At 43.2% G+C, this 18888-nt stretch overlaps 1 protein-coding gene across 1 annotated transcript; it reads right to left on the bottom strand.

Moving 5' to 3' along the window:
• Window positions 1–763: 763 nt before the first annotated feature.
• On the bottom strand, window positions 764–17637 carry KLF5 (KLF transcription factor 5; the record flags this gene model as incomplete). Its single annotated transcript, XM_080613641.1, has 4 exons — window positions 764–942; window positions 13477–13536; window positions 14664–15531; window positions 17404–17637. The coding sequence occupies 4 exons, from the start codon at window positions 17635–17637 to the stop codon at window positions 764–766; spliced, it is 1341 nt and encodes a 446-aa protein (XP_080469767.1).
• Window positions 17638–18888: the final 1251 nt, after the last annotated feature.

An 18888-nucleotide genomic window follows, 5' to 3' on the forward strand; every position in this document is an offset into this window, starting at 1 on the left:
ACAGGTACAACACATCTGAATGCCTAGCTCATTTCTCTGAAGAAAAACGAAGCTAAGTCAGTAAGGTTTTGAGAGGTATTTAAATAACTTTTTCTTTTTGTAAATGTGCCATGCTATCAAATGTAAAACAACTGCTTTTTTTCAGATGATTCTTAGAAAACTTTTTGTATTAAACCTAAAAAGCTGATTTGCATATTTACAAAATCTTTGTCATAGCAAACATGCAACATACAGAACAAAATGTTTGTTCTATGGCTGTTTATGAATTTTTCGATGTACCTTTTTCCACAGAATGACTTAACATTTAAAAAAAACCCCACAAGTACTAAGTATGTCCAGTAAAAACCTGACAGATTACAATTCATGGCTTTTCCACTGTGTTCATTCACCTGCAGCCTCTCATTAATTTGTTTACTAAACATTGTCACAATAATGACAGTGCTTTGGTCAAAACACCACAAGAGGAAAAAAAAAATGTATAAAGCTGCAATGTGTCAAGACATAATACTTGTGAAGAGATGAAACCTGCTGACCTAAAGCCATATACATCATGAGAGCAAACAAATGACTGAACACTCTGGTACTGTGATACAGTGTCTTCCCTTTTTCTGCATAAATATACAAAATATACATTTCCAGTTTCTTTTGAGATTTCTTTTAAATGGGTAACCCATACTCAAAAATTAAACTAACTTTAGTTGCGCATCAAGAGTCAATAGGAAATTGCATAGATACAAAACAGCCTCAATGACAAGTCCAGCTTTCAGTTCTGATGCCTCTTCATGTGGAGAGCCAGGTGGTCAGAGCGAGAGAAGCTGCGATTGCAGACGGCGCACTGGAAGGGCTTTGCCCCTGTGTGCTTCCTGTAGTGGCGCGTTAACTCATCTGAGCGAGCGAATCGCCAGTCGCAGCCTTCCCACGTGCACTTGTATGGCTTCTCACCTGAAAAAGAGCACAGAGAAACGACAATGTCAGCTGCCACTCTTCAGGAGAAAAATGGTGCAAGATCATATTGCATGGCACTGCTCTTCAATTTAAACCAGAAATAAATGACAATGCAGGAGCTGATGCTTCCTCATTGTTCATGTATCTATTCAATAGGCCTCAAACCAACAGCCCCTTTGGTTTTCCAGCACTCTTGCTCTTGCCTATGATCTCCAGAGGTCCCTTTCAACTCTATCAATTCAGTGATACTGTGATTTAACACATAAAATATGAGAAACCTTCAAATATACAAATTAGAGACAGAAAAATGGTACAGAAAATCACAGAGAAAAAAACCCCTGCATGAGACTGAAATACCCTCCCTTACACTCATCTCAGTATGAGAGGGAGTAGGGGAAAAAGCAGTCAAACATGACAATCCAGCCTAGTTTGTGACTTATGCTTGCACCTTTTAAAAACCGGTAAATTAAATTATAGAGAGTTTTTTTTAAGAGGTCTGAAATGGGAAGGAAGATTTCTATAAAGATCCTTTGTAGCATGCAGATTATTCAAGAGCTTCTGATGTGCAAAGAAAGGGGTACAGTGTGTTACAAACACCACAGGGATAATATTTTCTAAAATGTAAGGGGAAATAAACACTTGTGGTATCCAATTTGGGCTAGCTATATATAGAAGAAAGTACCTAAACCATCAAAGCAGTTTTAAGAATTTAACATCTACAATCAGGTGTTTAAATAGCCATATTTTAGAGCTTGCTGTCTCCATCAGTCTATACTGATGTAGGAGGAGCATGTCATCTCTGAGAACGTGCTGTGTTACAGCAGCTCCAAATACAACTTCAAACTATCCAGCTAGTCTTGAATACACCAGCCCAAGCACCTAAAATAATTGCATTCATCCATTTTAGAACCATAAATGAGGTATTTTAAGCATGCCTGTATTTTATAGGTGTTTGTTGAAATGGAAGAACTATAAAGCCACGAAGCCAAGATGACTTCTGTGTGAAACCAGAACTTTCCACGTGTAAGTACACCTGCTCAGGAGCTGGTATGGACATGATGTCACCATGCAGGCAAGCTTCATATAAATAAAGAGGCTACGATTACCTATTTATAGGCTATTGCTTGACGTTGGTTGACAAAAACACTTTTCAGTTGGGAGAACGGATTGTTATCTATAGTCTTTATATTAACTTGACTCATTTGGCAAAAAGAGAAAGAAAAATGAATTTATCAAAGCACCTGGCAGTAGCTTCATCTGGAGCAGAATCAGAACAAGTCTGAGCTTTCCAAAAAGTCTTTTCCAACACATCTTACAGAGCTTCTCCCCCTCCATCAGTCTCAGACTTTTACCCTCACAGTCTCAATCCACAGCCGAGTGGAGTGACTCCTGTTTTTCCCTGGTTTACCGTCACACAAGCATGCGGAAGAAAGACAGGAGCCAGTATCCTGCAATCAGACTGTTTGTTCTGTACCAGCTATGCAGAGAACACCATCTGAGAAACTCCAAAACATTACTTCAGAGGTGCTAATTTATCATACAGATGAAATTATGAAACTGGTTTTGTCTGGGAGTTTCTACTGCTTCTCTGATCAACTAACCAGCAAATTTCTGTCTACTACTAAGAGCAAAACCAGCCCTTTGGTCATAATGGGGATGTGACTTCATGTTGGCAGCACAGTCACAACCAGGACCAGACCTCTACAAGAAAAAATAACCCCCCACCCACCAACCACTTCATTGCATAAACAGTGACTGGGATTTACTGAAATCACAGTGGAAACATATCATTCCTTAAGAAAAACAAACTTAAAGCTTGGCATCTCCTCTCACAGAGTTCAAAAGTATTTGGTGAATAGCAAATTATAACACAAATCATTACAAATTTCTGTCATAGCTGAATTTACTCTGTCTGATGCTGACTGAAGACCGGAATGATCCACCACTGAGGACTCTTGCTCCATGCAACATATACAGGTTAAAATATAGATTTCATTCAAACCCACTGTAAAACATTTATAACATCAGAGAAGCCAGCTGAGATAACACATTCACTCTTCATGGCAGAATGACAGGAAAGATCTTTATTCAGTGAGGGATCTTTTGCACTATATACATCACTCTTAACGTATTTAAACCGGGTTATTAATGCAGTCTGTAGAAGACTGCTGCTGCTCCATAGGCACAGCACCAGGGAGATCTTCTGTGAGCTCTTTGTGTTAAAACACACGTGCGTACAGGTTGCACAAAAGCATTAATCCGTCATTTGAAGCACCTTAACTTAAAGCCAGTGTATTTCTTTCCTCTCCTTTCTTTCTCCTTTTCTCCCACATTGTCTTCAAACTCTTCTTTAAAAGCCTTCACTTAAACCTGCTGTATTATACTTGATGCTAAACTCCCAGTCTTGTGATCCTGTCACTCTAACTGCCCACAGAGAATATATATATGGACAAGCCTCTACATACTCCAAACACCTGCTTATACACTTCACATGAGGAATGAGAGAAATGGTAAAGATAGCAGGAAAACACTATTAGCTGAACAGAAACCTAGGAATATCCAGACCAGACCAGAATGGGGACCAGGAAGTTAAAATCAGTTTCCAAGCCTGGCATCAAGGAGGTATGAAGTATGTACAGTTTCACCATACATACACTGTACCAAAAAAGGAGTCTCAAAGCTGTCCTGTGTAGGTGGTACCTCACCCTGCCTGAGTCCAAACAAAACTGCTGTCCCCTTTTAAAACATTTTCTAATCTGCGAGCAGCATGAGCAGGTGATATGAAGGCTCCTAATATGCGAACTCTTAGCTGCAGTGAACCCAGTGTCTTCCTGGATGCCACGGCTTCCATGTCAACGCTGAATCAGAGACCCTCATCGAACTCCAGGGGACTCCGCTTCCCAGAGACACCATCTAGAAACACCATGCTGTCCTGGTCTCTTCACTGCCTGCAACAGCCACCAACCCTCCTGGGCAACAGTGCTGCTCAGAGATAAAACTGGGCAGCACCATGCACTGATTGCTCCTCCTGGCCAGCCCTTCTGCAGACCTGAGCTAAACCCGAGCTAAACCCAGCAGTGCTCAAGGGATGGGGCAGGGAACAAGCTGGTGCCTTTACACAGATTGTTTTAACAGTGTTACTTTTATGTACTGGAAAGTAAAGCAAGAATGCTGCTTTTAACCCCTGCTTTGGCCAACAGTGAGAACTGGAAAATGTATTTTTAGCACCAGTGTAGAGGCACGGATTATTTTGAATAAATCCTAGGGGTAAAATACTGAATATCTATGTTTGTAACACTAGTTTCCGTTGGAAAGTTCTATTTAAGAACTGAATCAATTTTAAATGTTTTCCTTTAGGGCAAGAGGGAAGGGGGGCAAGAAAAAAAAGGTGGAGATTATTTTCACTCCTTTAAAGAAAGCAGAACAACTAGCTAGTAATATTTTCTCTCAACCTATACACATGCTTTTTGTCATTTAGCAGAAATAAGAATTTGGTTTAAGTTCCTGCAGCAAGGGAAAAAGCGCCTCATGTTACATATTTTCTGAAGTGATTCTGCTTCTTTGCTGAGAAATCTGGGGTTGAAGATTTATTTTTAAAAAACCAGGTATACACAACAAGGGACACTGAACCCTTTATCCCCTGTTTTCATTGCCTACATAGTAATGTAAGATTTGTTTACTTTAATGATTGTAGGAAATACAGTAGCTGTAAAGTTTCAGAAATATTTGGTTTTCCTCCAGCAACTTAGGGCTTCTATAGGGTGTTAAAACCAAGAATGCCACTGGTCATCAAATGCGAAGGTAGTACGACATGGTTACTGGAACACGATCGCAGTATCAAACAGATATCTCACTGTAAAAGCAAGAAAACAGCTAACTCCTCCACTTCAGGGGAGCTTCCACAGGATTTGTTAGAATGTCAACACTGTTAACTAAAACACCATGGAGGAAGCTGGTACCAATTTCCAGCCAAATAGCACACTCCAACCCTTTCTTCCCAAGCCAGAAATATTATACACAGCACTTCTGGGAAACAGAACTGCTTTCCTTTAAATTATACTTCAACAGGATAGGGATTTCATAAGTTTAATTGGATTTCTGCATAACCTCCTTCCAGTATCACTGATTTAAAATGTTTTGCTAGGCATATACATCACAAAATATATTTTTAAGTTCTTGAGCTGTTAATACACATCCATTCTCCAGTTTAAAAGAAATACATTTGTGGAGCATGAGAAACAGACTTTTACTTGAGCACAGAAATTTTAAGCCTGCTTGTTTAGTTTGGACGCTCTTTAACAGAAAGCACCTAGCAAGAGATAAGGCAGTTTAACCTGAAAGGAGACTATTCTGCTTGCAGTGTGTGTCTGTTAACAAAAAAAAAACAAACCAGAATTTCTAATGCTGTCAGATTGTAAGGATGTCAAAAGTATGCCTGGACACCCACACATAACAGGCTAACCTAACCAGCTGCTTCAACAGATAAAACTATTCCAAGGTAAATCCCAAGTTTCAGAATCCTTCTTGATCCCACAACAGAACGGTCTGGACCAGTGAGGAACACTGTGTGGGCTCTTCTGTCTTTAATATGTCTTCTTGGGATTTAGTGGTGTCAAAGGCACCAATTACTTTCTGAACGCTAATTCTAGCCACTGGCAGTGACCATCATGGCTATGCTATTTGGATAAGGTACAGTGCCATCAGTGGTGGGGACGGTGATGGTCATTTTGAAGACACCCTGCATCTTCAACACGCAGCCTCCGCTCAAGAAAATGTTTCTGTTTAAAATCCTGTTTGGAAAAAAATGAGTCACTTAAAACCTCCATTAGTGATGAATTTCCCCATCAACAGAAAATAAGCTTCCTTATTTCACCAGAGAGTTGTGTGACTTTATTTCTGCAATTCCCTGCTACGACAGCTTTCTTTAAATGTAAAGCTGCAAACAAGGGCCAGATTTTCATACCTGAAGTTAGGTAACTGTTGGTATGCAGAAACCCCAATACAGGTATTACACCAATTACAGCCAAGGCCTGCCACCTTCCTTATTTCCTATCAGAAATTTCTGTCAGAGCAGTGAGTTTGGAGCTTCCTTGAAGAAGCAGCACACTTGTCAAAGACGCTAACAAGACAACACCTGATTACTGCTTGTGAGGGTATGAAAGTGTAAGGACACCCCCCTGCCATCCTTTCCATTATTTTAATATTACTTGTTTCTATTATGGAATTATTTCTAGTGGCAAGGGTTCAGCCTTAAAAAATACACAATTAGGTGTGATAAAAAGGCAAAGCATAAGTTTCAGCACTGTAATTGCACCAGTTATATGCATAACCTGTATTATTTTAAAACAGATTATTCTGTATTTTTTGGTGCACTTGTTTCCAATTTTTTCGCGCACTTGTTTTCAATTTTTTCGCAACTTAACATCAGTTGTCTTGGTTCCCTCACACGGTGTGAGAAAAAGAACAAATGAAATGTGCTTCTTCTGTTTCAGTTTGCCTGAAATAGGTTTCCTCTAGTTTATAGCACTAAGGTTTTTAACTCTGGTCTCTTCTAGGTTGACTGGAAATGAAAGTCGCTGCTTGGGTGTACGTCTGCACTCATTCAAAAGAGGTTTTTAGCTCTCAGCATTTACCTAAAATTAGACCCTCCTTCTGATATTGGCTAAGCACTTTAGTCATCATTAAAAGCACTTGTGGGGGTGTGGTAGCGGTGGTTTGTTTTGGTTTTTTTTTTTCTCTTTTTAAAGACAGGGTTTTGTTGGTTTTGGGGTGGTTTGTGTTTTTTTTTGAGAAATAGCAGAAAGCTGAAATTTCAACATAAAATGTCCCTCAGGTGTTTAAAAGCTCTTTAGTGCACTGAGATCCTCAGTTGTCCAAGATGGAGATCGATCACAGGGCTGACAGTACACAAGGTACACCCAGCTTATTTTATGAGTGACGAAATAAATTTAGTCCTTGAAACATCCACCAGTAATACGAATCCATAACATATGCCACACATTTTTAAACGTGATAAAGCCTCTGTCTAGTATAGTAATGGCTAGAGAGTGACCGTTAAGTACTACTTCACAGCAAAACAGCATTTTAAGGAATCCTGTAACAGAGAGCTGTTGTACTCTGTAAGGCTGATCACTGCTGAACCAAGCAGTATCTGACCTCTTAACAGAAGCACGCACAGGAAAAAAAGGTAATTGTCTGGTAAGCAAAAAGGACGATCAAGAGTTGTGCATCATTCACTTTCTGACTAAAGAGGCACAGAAGGCATTATCTTCTCCTCAGCGCTACTACCAGTGCTTGAAGCACTCGTTTTACTAAGTGTTGTCTTACGCATTTCAAGGATTACTGGGGAATCTTGACTGGCCTGTGTGATGGTTTATTTTCTTTCTGGTATAACATTCCGTCTTAACAGAGGTGGTCTCTCTTCAAGGAGATATGCAAACAAAGAGGAAAGGAATTTTTTTTAAAGTAGGTTTATCAGAAGTCCATGCCATCTGGGGTGCATCGCTGTGTCTACACATCCTGTGCTGAAGAACACATTTCCTCATCTATGCACATGGTGCAGGAACACACACCAGTAACACTGGCTCTTGTACAGGCAGACAAGAGGTGCTCTTAAAATGGAATTTATTCAACATGTACTGTAGACTTCCAGATATCCATCTACTGTAAGCACACACACACACATACACACAAAAAAAAGCAATACATTAAAGCAGTTTTAACCCAAAGCAAAGCACTGTACACTTGCCAAAATCAAAGGTTTTAATATGTCTTTAATCAGAGTTGTTAGAGATCCTGAATATAAATAATGCAAGCTGACAGGACAGGAACGCTGCTACCAAGATACTCAGACTAAACTAGGACATTACTTAAATGTTTCTAATCTTTCACCAATGGGAGGTGCAGGTCATCTAACAAACAACAAACACCACACTACCCTGGAACAAGGAGTCAATCGTCCCAGTCAAGCTCAGAAATTAATTACAATAAGGAATGTCTAATCAAATAATGGAAAGTTTTAATCACTGGCAATTGCTGTGAATCTTGGGACTATATTAGCCTATGTAGGGCGGACTGAAAATGAACTATATTTAAAGCTGGTCTCTTAGGTCAACAGCTTCCTTATCAGGAATCAAATATCCTGGAACTGAAGTTTAATCCTCTCAGGGAGCAATTGACAGAAACAACAGGGTTTTTTAAGCTTTCATGCTTAGAGGGACTTTCTAGGCTTTTAATCAGAAGGAAAATATTAGGCTTTTCTTTTCAGCATCTAAAGATCTAACAGGAGTACTCCTCACCTGACACCTTGGAATTTAATTCCTGCTTCATAAAAATTGTGTGCTGGACACTGATGTGAATGGCTAATACTACTTTACTAAAATTTAGGTGTGTGTTGCTAAGATTTTACCCTCTTTTGAACAACACATTCAAACATGTCTCATTTAGCTTATGACTACAGCTAAAGAACCGGATCAATTAATCCCAAGATCTGCAATCATTCACAAAGTGTTTGAAAAAAAAAAAGCACATTATTTTCCCTTAAACTGTGGTTTGCACAGGAAAATAATGTACTTCCATTTCTCATACAGGCAACTAATGGATTTAGCAGAATTCATAAATAAAAGATACCAACATATTCTCCAGCAGTGTCTAGCAACACTGCACTTTAATGCACTTTGTCAATAGTTTTATTTAACTTGCCTCTATTTTTCCTTATTGTCTCTATCAATGATGGCATTTACCGACACCTCCTTAAACTATAATCTGTGAAACTGACTCATCTAGCAGGTTAAAGAAGCAGAATCTGCGCAAAGGTATTACTTAATAGCTGTTTTCATGATGCAAAGATTTTTCCAGGATGAGATTTGCTATGCATGCAGAATGCTGCAACCCTGAGCAAAGCTGAATCTCGAGGCTTCCACTCCCCACTTGTACACTGTAAGAGAAATCCCCTACGTAAGTCTCAGAATTGAGTCAATACATGTTTTCAAAAGGTGCTTTTTTGCCACAGAAGTCCAGCTACTGCTTGTCCTTCCTTCTGAACAACGGGCATCCTGAACTCCCAGACAATTTTGTATGGTACCACCTTTGACAAACATCCGCATACAGCTATGGTAACCTAGGAGCGTTAAGTCCTATGGGCTGCAGAAGTCTATTGCACACAACTGGTCCTAATACTGATGCTGATCAGCACCTAATTCTGGATCTATTGGGGCAGAGATCTAAAATAAAAATGTTTAACACCTTGAGGAACCACACAAGTCAGCAGCTGTCCCATGCTTACATAAACATTTGAAATAACTAGGAACAGTGGAAGTATTTTGAGTGCATCTCATTTACAGAAATGCCATTTCTCTTCAGTTATCTCGGCTTCCACTTCCCATCACCAAATACAAACTAGATCTATAGATAGAGATGAAATAGTTCTGCAGTTAATGCTCGAAACTATTAATGGCAAGCCCACCATGTGACCAGACAACATGCCTGCACAAAGACTCTGTATACGGAAAACCAATATGCAGCTGGAAAATGTCCTCAATGTGTGTGCCTTGATGTGTTCAAAACAATGACAGATTTTCCTCTTAAAACCATACACAAGTCTGAAGTGTGCAGCTGCTCACGGAAATAATAAAAGAAAACCCCCACCCTGGAGCCAGCAGCTCTTCTGCAGTATTACAGGTAGTGCCCAGGTAAGGTATTCCCCCCAGGGAATATCAAAGGCTCAACTTCCACAGTCCATATCTTTAACATTAAGAAATCTAACAGGGTAGGTTATAGGAATGCTGTTTCTAAGGGAGTACTTGATATATATGTGTACATACTGAGATGCCAGAAAAGGAACTGCATGAGGTTTATCTATGACACACAAGTAACTGCTTTTCAGTGACATTTGGCACGTTATAGCTGTTATGCCGAGCCTGAAGGTGGTTTTACTGCTGAACAGCCTGCAATAAATGCGTAACCCCGTCCCCGATCATATACCGTAGTTGCACAATGTTGGTTATGAAACAAAAAACTTGTTCCATGACTAACAGGTAAAATTGTTTTAAAAGAAAAATCCCTGCTTCAAAAGGTCAAAAACTCCAATCTGTTTTGAGAGATGTTCCAACAGGTACCTTAGCATACTGAATACCATTTTATCTGTTTCAGGAATAACTAATATCGAGCTAAGATATCATACTTCAGTGTTTTAAGGTATTAAAATGTACCAGACATCTGCTTCAGAACTGCGTGGAGATGGATACAAAATGTCCTGTGACTTTGCAGCATTCAAATCTTTGTTCGTGTTCAGTTTTAGGGTTACCCAACACACACAACTAAAATTTACTTCACAATTTATGAGTGCTACAGCATTACCTAGAGGGAAAAAACACATATGCCTGCTTCAGTGACACGTACACCTTACACATTAACCTTGCTTTGCTTGTTAGTGAATACTGGATTCTTCATCAACTACAAAAGTTCAGTGTAATTACACTAAATCAGCATAACTACACCAGCTTATACCACCTGAGTTGGTGCAAGGTAAACACCTTGGGCACACCTAAGAAGAAAAATGCAATGGATTTTTCTTTTGCCCATTTTCTGTAGCTTTATTTAATTGTAATTTATAAAGTCTGACAGTGTGTTCATATCTGAATTGAAAAAAAAAAAAAATGACCACAGCCTACATTCCACCTATCAAAAATAACATTTCCCTTAGGTTTGCTCTCAAAGAATGTCTACTAAACCCAGTGAAAGCCTTTCAGAAGAGAAAGGCTGCTAAGTAAATACTGTGAAAAGGCTGAGATTTTCCAGTACAAAAGGAAAACCATAAGGTCTGTCTTGACTTTTAATGGCAGACAAACTTTGCTGCAGGCTCTTTTATTTTAAGATGACAGATTGCTGAAAAGGGCGGGAACTGGTTGGGATGAGAGAGAGACTGCAGCCAATTTTAAAAGGTATTGTTAAGAAACTAAGAATAAGGAGAAAACAACTTCAGTGGTCCATGATTACTAAAGAACGGGTTTAGCCAGATAAACAGGTCTGCTATACCTGAAGGGATTTGAAAGAATATCACACACAACTTTATTAAAATAGATTACGTGACACTTGCTTTAGACTTTGAAGGTAAAAGCTTCACAGAAGTCCTTAAAAAAAAAAAAAAAAACCCTTAAAAAAATAAATAATCAAAACTTAATAGTGCAGTATGAATTCACAGTGCTGGGGGATGGGATGCACAGAGGTACACACCCAAATTTAGCCCTCGGCATGGAGCCCTTCTGTTTGGAGATCAATAACAAGATTCCCCTGTGCTCCTGGGGAAGCTGTGCAACTTCACAGGTTTCCCCGAGTTTGCACCCATTTACTTTAACGTTCACTTAATGGACTTACAGTACTGGGTAAGTCAGAGATCTTCCCCATAATATACATTTCAACCATATGTTAAAGCAGAGATCAGAATCGGTGATGAAAATCTTCAAGTATTACCTGAATATTCAAGAGAGTTAAACTAATGCAAACTGTGAAATAATGCAGGTAACAGGATACAGACTCACATTTTTGCATGTAATGCACACCTTAGACAGTTTATCCCTTCATTCACCTCCCCAGAAGACCCTTTGTATTACAGACCTGCTTAAGTTCACTAGATTTTTATCTAAAACAACATACTTGTTTCCATGAATACATCAGCTCCTCTGACCTTTGCACATTCATCCACATTTCTAAGGTCAAATATTTATAGGTAAAAAAGTGAAGGCAACAATAAACATTAGTGACTCTAAGCAATGTATGTTAGCGACATGGTCTGTATTTCTGTGCACACAGGTATTAAGTTTATACACCCTATAGTCATTACCAAAAAAAAGATATAAACTGATTTCAAAAAGGAAACGAGTACATTTGAAATGCTGACTATGTAATTCTTCATTCTTAGACTAAAGCTTTGCTTTTATCTCTCTTCCTAGTTATCGTGTAATAGCAAGTGAGATATTTAAAGCTGGTATTTAGTTGCTGGCTAAAGTGCGCAAGAGGAAATCGCACACCCTTAAATTTACAGATTATTTATTGAAGAACAACAGGATTATATTCTCTGAGATTATTCAGGTTTAGAGCCTCATGAAAATATTCCTTTCTTACTAAGCTTACGGCTAAGAAGTGACTACATATATCAAAAATATTTTTAACAGTGCTCTTGCTTAGTCTATTACTAACTCAAGGCAATAACATTTGTACTATTGCTTGTAATTTTTGACTGTGCACCACAGATAACTCTTTCATTTATCAAAACAAAATTTCCATAGTAACATTTAGCCTGGAGATACTCAATTTCTTTACAATAATCCAACGATCCATTCAAAATAGCTGCTGAATAGAAGGCCTTGTTTCCATAGAGATAGCGAAACATTTTGTTAGATCATAGCTCATCTTAAGTTTTGTTCTGACTTACGATTTAAACTTAGGTGAAATCCCATTACTTGAACGGCACAGCTGCAGTGCCGACAGCTTGCTTCAATAAACAAGCTGCTTCAACTGTGCCTCATGTTTTGCTCTGAATCGAGGTCCACACAGAGAAGAGGTGGGGTTCACTCTTTGTTTTAAAAACAGGAGTCACAGCTCTCTCATTTGATTTATTTACGAGATCAGTCATGTGCATTCACTGATTTAGCATGAGCAGTTCTGCATAAACATCCTAGCTAAGAACTGTCCTAAATAGTTTCAGGCACGCTGTTGGTGAGCTACGTTTTTCTCCCATTTCCATCCTCCTTCCCCCTGCCTCAGTGGGTGAATACTTAGGAAAAGCACCTAGGGCAGGAGGTTCTACCTTCCAACCCTGTCCTTTGCCTGCATGGCTCCCGCACCCATGCACAACCAGCACTGTACTCAGCTCTGCTCCACAAAGGCCCACCAACAGGTACTGCCTCTGTAGCTGCTGGCAGAATTTGACTGAGGTACAAAAACCAAGAGTGACACACCAACACTTTAAATTTCCTCCATTTTAATGTCTTTCACTGACAAAAAATTAAGTCTCTTTTTTAAAACTAAATATATAGAATTACTTGTCTTAAAAAAAAAAGGCACACTTAGGTAAGGAAACAGAAATATCTTGGGAATTTTCATGACATTTCTGGAAAGAAATCTAAGACTAAATAATTCTAACAGGTCAAAGAAGAAGCCCAAGCTAGAAAATTCTATCTATTTAAATAAGTCTTGAAAACTCAATGTGTTCACTATGATTAATTCATTATTCAGGGAAAAAAAGTCCTTTTTTGGTAACACTTTATATTGAAAAGGAAAGCTTCACCTGTTTTATTCTTATCTATTTTGAGTTCTGCATTATAAAAGGTTTAAGTAAACTGCAGTAAGAATAAAAGCAACTTTTCTTCTCATTGACTGAACCCTAAAATTTTTCTTAACTGAACAGCCAGCCTGAACCCACAGCACTCCATGGAAAGCAGGGAGAAGACGGCAGATCAAACATGCTTGATTCCTCAGAAAATGTGTAAGCTATGAACAAACAAGAGACGGTGAGATATAGTGAGTACATACCCGTGTGAGTTCTCAGGTGCGCTTTTAGGTGAGAAGACTTCGTATAAACTTTTGTGCAGCCTACAAGACAAAACAAAAAAGCAGAGAGACATTTCAGTAGGGACAACATGAACACTCCACGTTACATTTAGGTGCTGGGGTACTAGCTGGAAACATTTAAGTTTAGCACCTTCTGGCACCATCATCGTTTAGAATTAAGATTTGATACAGAAAGCTCCTAGGGCTATGTTGCTTTACACAGAGAAGAGAAAAATGCGCTTTTCTGGTAGACTTACTACCTTGCAATGTAGGATAGACCAATAGCTGCTACAATCTACATACTATAACACCTGCCAGGTAGGTTAAAATCTCAGAGTAGAACTTTCATTTTTTAAATATTTCCTAAAGGATTTGATCAAGCCAGACTTGGAGTTGCTGTCACCCAGGGCTCAGCATTAACTCTCCCACTGAGCATTTATCACAAGACACACTGAATGGGTAATACTTCACTGAGAGTTATGTTGGTAAACGGGGAGATAAACCACGAGCAGCAGCTTTTCTCTGTGCTCAGATGGGTGTGAGCATCTTGTATCTGGGATCACGTACTACATGGGAGCGCAGTTTATAACCAGGTCTGTCTCTCCTTCAACACAGAAAAGGATGGAAGGGAATCCGTCTGCGGACAATTTTCAGAGACAGCTTTAATGGATCTACGTGGGCAGCTGAATCCCGTTTGTAAAATGGAAGAAATGGCCATGGCCTCAGCTACCGGGTGCTGAAATGGCTCTTTCAGCGCGAACAGAATCTAACTGAGCTGTGATGTGTTGGACAAAGTGTGCTTCTGCTCCATCACGGGCATTAGGAAAGTGCAAGCAGGAGCTGCATGGTCACACTGACTTACATTACAGGAGGCCATCACTTTTATTGTTTCGGTTTTTTTCCCTACAGAGTACAAGTTTCATACCATGGTAAAATAAGCTCAGGTACTGAAGAGAATTACAACTGACATGAAGCGTATATATTATTTAAACCATGTGAACATGTGCCACACAAAATAAAACAATAGAGAAATTCTGCTTTGGCAAGGAAATGTTTGATTCTCCCTAGGTGTAGACTACAGCTAAAGAAAAACCACTTATACTCCATCCACGATTATTCCCACTTTTTATTATCGCAAGAGCTGGTATTTTCTGGCATAGAGCGCTTACCGGGATAGTCACAGTAGTGGATACGTCTTTTCTCCAAATCTGGGTTACTTCTCCTGTTGTATCTGACCGGTTGGATGTTCTGGGGTGTTATGGGCAAAGTTGCTGGTAAATTCGGATTGTGAATTGCCAGCTTGGAAGCTATAGTTGCAGCATATGATGGAGGAGGGGTTAAATTCTGCAGCATCTCTGCTTGTCTGTCTGGACTTCCAGGCTCAGAGCTTGGAGGGGAAGGAGGGAAATAAGTGGCCTGCTGCTGCAGAAACTGGTTTGGCATGGTGTAGGTGCAGGGGGGGATGCCCTGGAACTGTTTCATCGCAGTCTGTGGAACAGCCGAGGAGAGCGTGTTAAGGCCTGCCATGGCTGATGGCATGGAGACATTGTTAAGGGAGTCCATCACGGCTGCCTGAGTAGTAGTGTTGGGCATATCTAAATCCGGTGAGCTCAGGAGCTGATACAGCTGGCCCTGCTGGGGCGTGACGGAAAGATGAACGTCTGGAGTAGGAAGCTCCTGCTTGATGAAAATGTTGTTCACATCAGGGGTCTGGTGGGAGCTGAAAATGCTGGTAAATTCGGGGAGCGCCTGAGTGGGGGGGGCAGGGGCAGTAGTTTCGCTCTGGTGACTGAACACGGTGACTGGCTCTGTCTTGATGTGGGTTACACAAGGTCGCTGGGATTTGTACAGGCCAGTTCTCAGGTGGCTGATGTCGGGGAGGAAGACGTTCATGTTGATGCTGTAAGGCAACCCTTCGCTGTCGGTGAAAAACTGGTCTACAACCGAGGCACTGTCTCTTCTGTATTTCTTATGCTCGGGGATGACGGAGACGGGTGGGAGCTGAGGTGCCAGGTATTTCTCCATTTCACATCTTGTCTACAAAAACAAAACAGACCATAATCCACATGATTTGTTACCATCTGAGAAAGATGATGGCACGCAAGTCACGTGAGGCGTTGCAAATAAAAAGCAATACTGTTCAGCCGGCCGCAAGCTACCTACAGAGGAAGCTATAAACATTCACGCTAACGAAAACCTGTCTTTTATAATTGGTGTGATAATCAACATCATCAAGGACAAGGAGAAAAAGCCATGGCGTGAGTCGTTCATGCAGAGCAACCATGAAGAGCGAGCCGATATTTCAGCATACGACAAACTTTCCATCTTTTATGCCTACCAGACAGCGCGAGGTGCAGAAATGACAGGCACTCTGCCTAATCTGCAGATCTCCTGCTCTGGAATTCACTGCTGGAGCAGGGTGACTGCCTATCTGTTTCACCCGATTCTCTTTGAAATGCTAACTCTAAAAGCCACATCCTCAGCTGGCTATTTGAATGCTAACACTTCAAATAATGTTTTGGGTTTTTTTTCTATATATACTTCCAATATCTTCCATCATCATTTTTTAACCAAAGGCATTTGATTAAAAATACGACACTAAAATGTTAAAGTTATAAATAATGCCAAATAAAAAGAGGACGGGTTGACTGCCTCAAAGTACCCTTTGTGTGAAGCGTCTCCAGCACTATACTTTAAATAAAATAGTAATCTATACAGTGTATAATTGGCCAACAGCGTGATAAACATGTCTCTATCCATGCCTCGGTCCTAGGAGAGCTCTTTAATTACTGGGAAATGATTCCCTTAGCGTAGTGGTGCGAGGGAATCCGTGGGTGGCTGGAGACCGATCCACTGCTGGTACAGTCATCGGCAAAGCATTTATCACGCACTCTCCAGTGGGCAAATGCTACATTCCCCCCTGTCCTGTCAAAAGAGCGCTCATACCAGACCCATTTAGCGCCCTGCAGGAGAAAGCAGCTGACAAACATCAACTCTGCCAGAAAGTGGATTTTTAGGACCTTTCTTCAAAGACCCCCGGTAAACACCACAAACAAACAGAGCCGCCTTTCCTGTCCCTTTGATCTGGATCTGCCCCGACATGCCAGGCTACTTTTTCCAGCCCTTGTTTACGAGCCGAGGGCAGCTCACTTTGAAGACTTATTTATTCGTTGGGGAAGGCACCGCCGAAACGCAGCTCCCGTCAGACCACTGCCCGGCATCGGGGGCTCCCCGGAATGCCCCTTCCCAGGGACAAGGCTGACACTCCGCAGCGGCAGGCCGGCGTCTCCTCACGGCCGCTGCCTACCGGGTGCCGCTTCTCAGCGAACACTCTCCGCGAGGCCGCGGCCGCCGCCTTGCCCCTATTAGCTCCTCCAGCTGTTTGCCTGTGGATCCGCTCCCGGGACGGGCAGAAAGTCCCGGGAAGTCCCCTCTCGCCCGGTGTGCCGTGTCCCCGTCCACCCCCCCCCCCCCCCCGAACATGACTGCTAGCGTGGGCGCGGAGGACAGGCGGCCGCTCAAACCCCGCCGCTGGGCAAGCAAGCAGGCAGCAGCTGCGGCTTTCAACACACCCGCGGGGACAGCCCCGCTCCCCCCAACGCCCCGTCAGCTGCCCTGGAGCCCGCGCACCGCCTCAGCCCCGGCCGCCTCACCGGGCTGCATCGGCGGGAAGTCGGGAGCGCTCTCTGCTCCGCGACGCTCCGTGCAAGCGGGCTGGGCGGCGGCCGCTCCCCCTCACAAACACACCCGCCGCCTCAGACTCGCACCTCGGAGTCCGCTGTCCTCGTCCCGCACCGCGGCCCCACCCAATCCCGTTCGCTCGCTCGCCCGCCCGTCCGTCCGTTCCTCACGGCCACTCCCCGCCCGGGCGACGGCCGGTGGGCCGTGAGGGGGGTGCCCACCGCCTACCTGTACCATCTCCTCCGCCGGCAGGGTCGCGCCGCCGCCACCGCCCCCCGGGTGCTGCTGCTGCGGCGGTTGCTGCTGAGGCGGCGGCGGTGGTTGCTGCTGCTTGAGGTCGTCCCCGGGGAAGATCGCTGCGTCCCTGGCCCCCAGCACGGGCTTGAGCTGCGCGAACACCGGCTCCTCGGGCTGCTGCGCGGGACCCAGGCGCGCGCTCATGGTTAGCACCCTGGTAGCCATGAGGCGGGCTGGAGGCGGCGGCGGGTGCGGCGCGGACGGGCTGCCCGCCCCGGCGCAGGAGGACTGCCCGCGGGCGGCTCCGGGAGGGCGGGCGGGCGGTGGCTACTCGTGCGCTCACTCCTCAAGAGCCCCAGCCCGAGCGCGCAGCCACTCCAGTGTCGTCAGTGCCTCCGCCTGTACCTGGCCGCGGGTATCTACCCGGTGACACACGCCCGCCTCTATTTCACCCTACTCCACCCCCGGCCCCCCCTACACCCCACCCAGCCCGACGAAGGGGGGCCGGCCCTGCGGGATGCCCTGCCTACGGGGAGCGCGGGCGGCTCCTCCCCGCAGCGCGCCCGCCCTGGCCCGCCGTGGAGTGCCCGGGCTGGGGGAGCGCGGCGGCGGCAGGGCAGGGTTGGCCGGTACCGGTCCGTGGCCCGTCCCCGGTCCCGGTGGTCAGCAGCGGGTCTGTCCCCTGCGCTGCCTGTGCGCTGTGCAGGCAGGGCTCAGTACGAGGAGGGACGGATGGCTTGGTGCTCGCAGCGAAGTGAAAGAAGGTTTTCAACAAGTGCGGCGGTCTGCCGTGGCCCTTCTCGTGGTTTACTATTATTTATAAAGAAGCGCTGCTAAATGCAGACATTGGAAAATAACCGTCTGCCCTGCCTTTCATCTTCAAAAGGGGTTTAGAGGCAGTCATTCAAATTTATTATTTTCTGTCCCAAAGGCAACTCGTACTCCAGAACCTGCTGCTAATACATTTCAGTGCTGTAATATACATGTCCACCGTACGCCGGGAAAATGCTGTTACAGAAATAGCTCGGAGGAGGAGGAAGAAGGGGAGAGGAAAAGAGCGACGATTGTCTTCTCTCCGCACCACACCGTCCCGTCCCGTTCCCCCCCCCCCCCGCATGAGGCAAGTTTCTATTTATTTGTTTTGAGGTGTGGTTTCGACGCAGAGCGTATTTCCCCATAAGACACAGGACGGTGAGCTAAGCTCCTGCATGTTTCACTGAAGGAGGAGAAAAAGGAGGGACGCCATCCTTTAGTGCAACACGAAAGGGCTCACATTGTATGGGAAAAGTGCAACACGTAGTGGAGCCTTGGAAAAAACCCAAACTTTCCACCTTTCTCCTGGCCCTGCCAACCCTGCGGCGCTGGGAGATGGTCTGTGAATCCATAGGGATGTTGGCAACCTCCCTCTCCACGAATTTATCCCGTATCAATTACGGAGAAGGCTGTTTTTTAGATGTAAAAAAACACTTTTCTGGT

This window comes from Psittacula echo (genome assembly GCF_963264785.1).
Source record: "Psittacula echo genome assembly, chromosome: 3".
Lineage (NCBI taxonomy): Eukaryota > Metazoa > Chordata > Aves > Psittaciformes > Psittacidae > Psittacula > Psittacula echo.